At 48.7% G+C, this 9313-nt stretch overlaps 1 protein-coding gene across 1 annotated transcript in view; it reads left to right on the top strand.

Moving 5' to 3' along the window:
- The first annotated feature begins 834 nt into the window (after positions 1–834).
- The window catches only part of tlcd4b (TLC domain containing 4b), an 8872-nt gene continuing 393 nt past the window's right edge, over positions 835–9313 (top strand). The window contains exons 1-6 of the mRNA XM_031839134.1: positions 835–1241; positions 3147–3236; positions 7489–7547; positions 8154–8248; positions 8336–8409; positions 8507–9313. The exon at positions 8507–9313 is cut by the window's right edge and continues 393 nt beyond it. Coding sequence (XP_031694994.1) covers positions 1096–1241; positions 3147–3236; positions 7489–7547; positions 8154–8248; positions 8336–8409; positions 8507–8855 — 813 coding nt within the window. The 5' untranslated portion in view covers positions 835–1095 and the 3' untranslated portion in view covers positions 8856–9313. The remainder of the gene's footprint in view (positions 1242–3146; positions 3237–7488; positions 7548–8153; positions 8249–8335; positions 8410–8506) is intronic.

The raw sequence follows: 9313 nt of genomic DNA, 5'->3' as shown, positions 1-9313 counted from the left end.
TATATATATGTGTGTGTATGTATATATATATGTGTGTGTATGTATATATGTGTGTGTATGTATATATACACGTGTGTGTGTGTATATATATATATACACGTGTGTGTGTGTATATATATATATACACGTGTGTGTATATATACGTGTACGTGTATATGTACGTGTGTACGTGTGTGTACGTACGTGTGTGTACGTGTGCGTACGTACGTGTGCGTACGTGTGCGTGCGTGCGTGCGTGCGTGCGTGCGTGCGTGCGTACGTGCGTACGTGCGTGCGTGCGTACGTGTGCGTACGTACGTACGTGCGTGCGTACGTACGTGTGCGTGTACGCGTACGCGTGTACGTACGTGTGTACGTACGTGTGCGTGTACGCGTACGCGTGTACGTACGTGTGTGTACGTACGTGTGCGTGTGTGTGTACGTACGTGTGCGTGTACGCGTACGCGTGTACGTACGTACGCGTGTGCGTACGCGTACGCGTGTACGTACGTACGCGTGTGCGTACGCGTGTGCGTACGCGTGTACGTACGCGTGTACGTACGCGTGTACGTACGCGTGTACGTGCGCGTGTACGTGTGCGTGTACGTACGCGTGTACGTGTGTGTATGTACGCGTGTGTGTATGTGCGTGTGTGTGTACGTACGTGTGTACACACGCACGTGTGTACGTACGTGTACGTACGTGTGTACACACGCACGTGTGTACGTACGTGTGTGTACGTGTGTGTGTGTGTGTGTGTACGTACGTGTGTGTACGTGTGTGTGTGTGTGTGTGTGTACGTGTACGTGTATATATATATATACGTATATATATATATATCTATATACATCTATCTATCTATATCTATATATCTATCTCTTTCCTTTTCTTCTTTTCTTTGGACTGGATGAACCACACAGGGTGGCGCTTCGCCCTCTCGCCCAACCGCCGCCTCGGCTTCTCTTCTGGTTCCGCCCAGGATGACTGAGAGTCCTCGACTGCTCAACCTGGTCTAACACATGGACTAACCTGTCCATGTGTGTCCTCCTGCCCGCCCACCCCCCCAACCCTCTCCTCCCCTTCCTCCTCCTCCTCCTCCTCGTGTTTAGGTGAGTGATGGAGACGAGAGAGTTGACCGTGGTAGCTGGCAGCTTCGTGACTTTCCAGCTCCTCTTCTCGGTGGTCAGCCCGCGTCTCTCCACCGTCATCACGCCGGGTTATGGACGGCTGCCCTCCACCAAGCTCACGGAGTGGAACTCCAGGTGTGTGCCACTATCTTTTTAATTTTCTATTTATTTCATCTGTTAAGTGTCGTACGGTTGCAGACATACACGGCGAGCGTGGCTCTGCCTAAAGGAAACAAACTACCAGCACCTTCTACAGCTCCCACTCTGACAGAGGCGGACACTATTTTAACTACGTGCTCATATAAAGAGCCCCATCTTCATATTTACTAAACAGACACGAGAGCAGTATTAATTATCTGACTCTCGGCAGGGAAGCAAATAAGGTTATTTCCCCAAGTGTAAAACCATTTTTAAAAAGTATCATCTTACACCAGCCAAGGCTCGTTGTGACGTCCAACACACAATAATAAACAGCAATTTAATTCTATCCCACGGAAAGGTTTTCAGACTCCCCCATCGGTGCAATGTACCACTTATCTCTTAGACTCTGTCAAGCGGGAACAGACGCGTCACTAAGCTCTGTATGCATCGATACCTGAATGTAACAATTCATTTTTCTTCTTATATTGGATGTGACAGACCTTAGTGAAAGGACACCCACTGATTTTGTTGTTTCACCCAATTGTTCCTATTTCCTTGACAGGCCCACTGATACAAAGAATGTAAACATGTTGGTCGTAGAATCACAGATAGTCCCGTAGACCTGCTGAGACGCGCCTCCCTACCAGTTCCTAATACCACCACGTCATTGTGTAACATTGCAAAGTCGTGACCTCCTGACAAAACTGACCCGTGTTGAGCAAACACGTGTGTGTGTGTGTGTGTGTGTGTGTGTGTTTTTCCGGTGACTCGTCGTCGTTCTACGTAACTGCAGCTGTGAGGTTTTAGGTTTCAAGCTGAAGCTTCTGGGGTGAAGTTCAGAGGGCGATGATTTGTAGTTGCATAACTTCTTGTTTTGTCTTTTTGTCTCTTTTGCCGTCTGCCAGTCCCTCACAAAAAAGCCTTCATTCAGTCAGCTATAGTTTGCATTAGGCCTTCCTCATGTGAAAGAACGGGGTGTATTCACCAATGAATAGTCCAATACGAGGCAAAGGCCCAGGCACTGATGCTTCTCTTCAGTGGCCCTGCTGTTGCATAACAGCCAGCTCTGTTTGTCAGCATGTTGTTTATGTAACCGCGACTTAAGTGCAAGGGGAAGAGAGGGAGGAAGCGTTTCCAAAGAGGAAGCCGGGTCGACCGTCTAGTATTGAAGCACAGCCGCACAATCGAGAAGACTGTTTACTGATTTCTTTGTCTTTTTCTCTTCTTAACTGTGACTACTTGACAGATGTATAATAGACAGCTTCTCAATGCAGACACTGGAACTAGAGATCGGCTGCATTACACGTCCTTTAGCACAAGTTCCTCTATGGACGTTCTGTTTTTAGACTCTTCGCAGTGATTCAGAGGTAATAATGGACTCATCCGGTCATATGGTAGCCCGGCTGTAGAGCCGTGGCCCCAGCGGACAGTGAACTGCTGTTCCCCTAGAGGGGCTGCGTGACGACTGTGGAGGACTTGTGTTTCTGGCGGAGCGGCGATAAGGGCCGCTGAACTCTCTGAAGTATCTCTTCAGTCGAACAGATAAGCACTCCAAAGGTCAGGGGGCGATACTGTATCAAGCCTGATAAAGAAGAAGTCACCGCCACGTGGACTTAGCGGATAACGTAGATGCAATTAAATACAAACTGTTATCAAGACCCTGGAGACCTAATCAGCCTCCGCTCAGGGCTCCCGGTTCAATCCCTGGTCTGGGCTTTTCTGGGGGAGTAAACATACCAAATATCAAATCAAATATGCGCATCATAAAATCAGATTTCCATACGGGATCACTGAAGGCTGGATGGAATATTTAATGGCAGAAGAAGAAACTGTTGTTTCGTCATCATGTTTACCACTTTGTTTTTGTGTGTGTGTGTGTGTGTGTGTGTGTGTCCCCAGGCTGGTATCGACTGTGCACGCTCTGGTCGTGGGGTTGTTCTGTCTGTACATCCTGTGGTTCGATGACGTCGTCAACGCCAACCCCGTCTGGTAAGAAGAACAGAAAGCCCAACACACATTCCTTAAAGTGGCTGCTGCTGATGCACCAACTCACGTGCAGCTTATTCTGGTTCTGACTGAAACGGCAATAATTAAATATCACTAATTTAACGAATATTAAAACTGCCACTCCTATTCTTTTATATGTTAAAAGGTGGTTGGCACTGATGGCAACGAAAGGCCAAGAATTGGTTTCTTAAAATGGTTGCCATGGGCAACCCTTACTGTTCAGCTCCGGAACGTTTCGTTCATAAATAAAATATCCAACAACACTGTAATCCAATGAAACACGGCTGGAGAAGATGTGACATGAAAACAAATACAACCCTATGAGCACAGTAGCAGTTCTGCTGCAAAACCTCCGACACATTATGCTTCGTCATTTTGGCAGGCTTCAAAAAAACAAAATGCTTTAGGCGTTTTCTGCTTTTAGGAGAAACTTGTCTCCTCACATCTGCCTTTTCAGAGCAGCAGGCACGACCGGCTCACAGGGGACGGGAGGAAATGGAGGGAGGTGGGAGGGAATCGTCGGGGTTGGTTAAAAGCTTTTGGATGGCGATGGTGTTCCCTTCATCAGAATGAAAGAGGGAAGGGGGAGGGGTCTAATATGTCAGTGGAGTCTCTGGAGAGTTGTACATTCAGTGGAGTTAGCCTTTGATTATTTTTCTCTCTCTCTCTCTGCGCTACTGCTGACTGCGTTATTTGCACCAATGAGTTCTGAAAAAGAGAAATGGTGATTCTCTCGCCAATATCTCAAATCTTTTTTTATTTATTTATTTATTTATTTTTTTAAAGCATGTCTCCTCAGCTTTCCGTCTCTTACTTCTCCATTCTATTCTTACACTCTTCTTCTTCTTTCTCTCTTTTCTTTTCCCCTCTGTTTCTCTGGCTCTCGAGCAGACTAGACTAGAATCCTCCAACAAGGCTCCTTTTCACAGCAAACAACAGCAGCCTAGTGCTTGCACCCCCTCCTCTCTCTCTCTCTCTCTCTCTCTCTCTCTCTCTCTCTCTCTCTCTCTCTCTCTCTCCATCTCTCTTCATATGGACCCCCCCACCTGCCTCTAGCGGCCCGTTGCACTCTACGTCTCTGGCTGTCGAATCAATGCAGCGCACCGCACTCTCATGGTCTCAGGCGTTGGTCCTGGGCCAGCATCGCTGATGGAGCGAAGGGGGGGGGGGGGGGGGGGTGTAACTCTCGGGGGGGGGGGCGAAGGCGGGGGGGGGGGGGGGGTCTCTCTCTCCCTTCTACCAATTTACATGTGTTCAGGTGCTTATAGTATCTGAACCCTCCTCTCCAAAGCCTCTTTGTCATAAAATATTTTTGGTGTTCCAACTCAAGCCTTGCAGTTTGCTTCAACCAGGCGTATCCCCCCCCCCTCCCCCCCTCCCTCCTCTCCTCTTGCTAAACTTACCCTCGTCGCCCTCAGGCACCTATCTGATCCCCAGCAGTGTCCCTAATGCCTCCGAAGCTGATCTTGTTGGCAGCCGAGTGGCGCAAGCGATAATTCTCCCGTCAATCCGACTGCATTACAGCATCATTAAGACCCGTCACACAGCCGCATTGTTCTCCCCCGGCTGCTCTGCTCTCCGGTAGCTCAGAGCCTGACCGCTACAACAACAACCTGGCATTGTTTTCAGACTCTTTCGGAGTGTCACTCTCACTGGCAGCACACGGGCCTTTTGGCTGTTATCATAATCCACTCGGTTAACGAGCACCGCATCTCTCGATTGGCTTATCTGGACCATCCGAGCAGAATGAGGGTTCAAATTTCAGGGTCGTGGCGAGTTGCGGGCGAGCTGGTTTAGATATAATATTTAACTTAGAATATTCCAACACGTCCTATCAGCCTCCAGGTTGGGTTAGAAGGCACTGGGCCGCATGCAGGAACGTCTTCGTGTTCTTGTCCTTCGTGTCTTTTACTCTTTTCTCACGTTTCATTTTGCCTGTTCATTAAAGGATGTCATGCTCTGCTCGGATTGGTTTGTAGACCATGGTCGTTGTAGCGGCAGTCAGCAGCAGCTGTCATTGGTCAAAAACAAAACAACCAAAAACAACCCCCACGGTGTACAGGACCCGTAACTACAACGGGAGGCAGCTAACAGTACAGTACGTTACAGGTGATGTTCCACTGAGCAACCTGTGTGAAGACTGAGGGTCAACATTCTCCTAGCTGCTACTGAATTGTTAAAAAAAACTTATAATAAAAAAAAAAGAAGTAAATTGGCCATTAAACTGATATGGTCAACTTTACATTCATTTGTATTTTGCCTTAATTATTCAGATGAAGGCATTATAATTGTTATATGAATATTTGTATTATTGTCCCCCTGCTGAGAAAAGCAGCCTCTCTGTATATGAAATCTACTTCTCCATAATCGGTGTGTTTCTTACAGTAGATGGCGGTCGGCACGCCTCCAGTATGGAGAAACCGACAGTGAGTACCAGCACAGGAGACGAGCTGTGCTGCTGTGGACGGGGGCAGCAGGAATGTAGAAAGAATCTGTCTGATTAAGTGTACGCTATGTTCAGAATATTTCTATCGCTTTACCTCGCCGCCGGAGAGCCTTTCTTACTACGGGCAAATAGAACCGCAAGACTCCTTCAACAAAAACAGTAAGTTTACATAGCAGAACACTGGAGCTGCTGGTGCACCAGTTTGTTTAGTGCGTGACTTTGGGGAATCCGCACTAACCCTTTAAAACACAATAACTTAACTAACTCAGCGAGGCGGTTTGGTGTCTATAAGAGAGCGTAGATAACGGCTTCAAAGGGCTGTCTGACAGCAATGTAAAGCAGGTAAAATATTCCAAATACAGCGTCCACTTAAACCGGTATTCATGTTGATGTCCACAACAGTGCTTTGATTTGCCTTCATGCTGCTACTTCTGTTTCTCCAAACATACACGGACTATGTATCAGCACCTCATACAACCTCTCTTCAAAATAATCTGAACTGAACTAGTGAATGTGACAAGTTCATACACTAATCATGATATTAATATTTTTATTATATAGCACTTTTTAACCTGAAGTTCCAGATAGAAAGATTTACAGAATAAAAAATAAATAAATACCAAAATCTGAAACCATGTAATATCAGAAGTGATCTCATTATAAAACGCCGGTAGAGGAACAAACACTTGAATTCAAATGAGTGCCTGAGGCCCGTTGAGTCAGCACTACTGCAGCACTTCCTATGTGAAAGGCTCCATATCTCTCGCTCTCTCTCTCTCGGTCAAATACCAGTCAGTTATCCCTCCAGTGAGAGAGGAGCCTGGGTTTGCTGTACGTCTAATGAGCTGAAGCTGGATCACACTGATGTGATTATCATGAAGCCTTTGGACTCTTGTTGTTGATGGCAGACATATGTGTAGGGGGGGGGGACAGCCAATCTTATATTTGCCCGCTGCATTTCAAGTGCAGAGGTAAAGTGATACAACCGATCAGTTAACAGCAGGACTGTCTCTCTCTGACGTTGGATGAGACGCACAATCGGGGGGAGAGAGACGGTGCGCACCACTGACGAGGCGACCAGAGAATTTCATGTTGCACATGCACACAAATGCAATAAGCATATTTTCATACATTCCACTCGTGTGCACTCGAAGTCAAAGCGCCTATAGCGAAAGTGGACGGTGTGCTGAACGGTATCGGGTGAAGTCTGCAGGATCACTTTTGACAGCGGTGCGTTCAGGGTCGTCTGGGGGAGAGGGGGGTGAGGCTAGCTGTTGTACAGTACAGTACGTGTGTGTGTGTGTGTGTGTGTGTGTGTGTGTGTGTGTGCGCTCACATGGGCCGTATATGTGTGTTTGTACAGTATGTGTGACGTGGGGTCCTGTTACACAAGCGGTCAGCCGTGTCATTCGCCATACGATACAGCGAGAGCAAAAGCGGGGTCGGGTGTCTGTCTGAGCAGAGTTTATTAGTCACCAGAGCGCGTCGGCACAGATTGTTCAGAAACAAATCAAAAATGATCAGTTATGGACACACCACCAACAAAGCCCTTTCTTTTTAATCAAGACCTAACGGTGCATCACAGTCAGCACATCAGCATCAGTCATCCCCCAATGAGCTTTCTGCTCGATTCACAGTCTCATAAAGTCGTTTGTAAAAATTGCTTCGATCAGAGGCGCGCGGTGCGAGCGCTCTTAGATTTCCTCCGGATTGGTAAGCAGCTCCCTCTCCCCACGCCGAGTGTTTGAATGCACCCTCTCACACACTGTTCTTTGCTTTCTCCCACAGGGGTGACCCCAGTCTCGTCAAACTAAACGTGGCCATAACCTGTGGTTACCTCCTTTACGGTGAGCTATTTTTGTTTGTTTTCCTGTTGATCATTTGTGTGTGTGGGTGGGGGGGGGGGGGGGGGTGGGGGGGTGTGTGTGTGTGGGTGGGGGACTTTAAACTGACTTTAAACTGAGCATTGATCCAAAAACAAATAAAGGGCCTTTCATTCTCTGGGTGCTCGCCTTGAGACTGCTGTTTAGAAATTGAAGGTTAATAACCACAGTTTAGCTTTCATAAGCCTTCTTCTTTGTCTTCTACAAGTGTTTCCGTCACGTTCTAACCTTTTCCCCTTTTCACTCGTGCAGTTTCTTCTCCCTGAGGTAAATTGATTAGAGTCGCAACCACCAACGCGACGCCGGTCATTTTAGACTGAATGCATTGTCGGCTGCATAAGAGGCCCAGCGATCTGCACTTTGACATGAGACTTTTCAAAGATAAAAATATTGAATATGTCAAAAGGTGGTATTGTCCTGTTCGTGGAGTGTTTTGTCTACCCCGGTACAACTTGACTCCGACTGTTTTTAGAAAGTGAAGGTTATGACCACAGTCTTGCTCTCGTGTTGTGGTGCCGTCGCCCACATAACCGTAACCGTTGTGACCGGCGTGCCCCCTCTGTCCTCCAGACCTCGTGCTGCTGGCCTGTAACTGGAGCACCATGGGGGACAGCTTTTTTGTCTGTCACCACTTGGCGGCGCTCTATGCATACGGATACGTGCTGGTGAGTGTTTGAACTTCAGAAGCATTTGGAGACCCTTGATTATTCATACATAGTAATGTGTTTGTGTCACGTTGCTCGTCTTTGCAGACACGAGGCGTGCTTCCCTACTTTGCCAACTTCCGCCTCATTTCAGAGCTGTCCACGCCGTTTGTGAACCAAAGGTGAGTCTGAATAACCTTATATTGGTCCACACATCCCCCCTTCTTTGTTTTACTGTGTGACAGATGCTCATTTCTAATCGTCACCTTCTCCCCCCAGGTGGTTCTTTGAGATGTTGAAGTACCCGCGCTCGCACCGCCTGGTGGTGGTGAATGGCGTCGCGATGGCGGTGGTGTTCTTCCTGGTGCGCACCGCCGTCATGCCGTCGTACTGGGGCAGCGTCTTCGCCACCTTCGGCACGGAGGACTTCGCGCGGCTGGGTCTGGCCGCCCAGGTGGCTTGGATCACCTCCTGCATCGCCCTGGACATCTTGAACACCATCTGGATGTATAAGATCGCCCGCGGCTGCTACAAAGTGCTGACCGGGCGGAGCGGGCGAAAGCCCAAGGACGGAGCGGAGAAGGAGGCCCCGGCGGACGGGAAGCCCGTCAACAACCACACGGACTGAAGCGGTGCAGAGCGCTGGATGTGTAGACACGGACACGAGCAGGCAGGTGAGGCTGGACACCCAGAAACCCTCGCAGCCTCTCTCTGTTGCTCTAGCCTCGGTGTTCCTCCCACCCACACCCCCCGATCCACCAATCTCAGCCCCTTGATCTCCTAGTAGTCGGCTAGTGGACCGGGCCAACAGGTCCTGGCCCCGACACGAGACAAAGAGACCGCTCTCCGACTCCCTCGAGCGTCGGCCCTTTGCGGCCTCAGTGTCGGCCTGCCCGGGTGACGGCTCCCCCGGTCGCAGACGACGAGGTAGAGCTCGCAAGCACATTTTTAAAAAAACATTTTGTCCCCTCGCCACCACCACCACCATTCCTCTCTCATGCTTCGACTTCAGCCAAAGCCCAATCCTCTGAAGTGCCTGCGAAAGACAGGAAAGCAATAAAACGCAGGAGGAAACGAGCTCGCCGA

The sequence above is a fragment of the Anarrhichthys ocellatus genome, unplaced genomic scaffold (assembly GCF_004355925.1).
Source record: "Anarrhichthys ocellatus isolate YVR2014 unplaced genomic scaffold, GSC_Weel_1.0 scaffold1317, whole genome shotgun sequence".
Taxonomy (NCBI): Eukaryota; Metazoa; Chordata; class Actinopteri; order Perciformes; family Anarhichadidae; genus Anarrhichthys; species Anarrhichthys ocellatus.
This window is presented reverse-complemented; position numbering and strand designations above follow the sequence as displayed.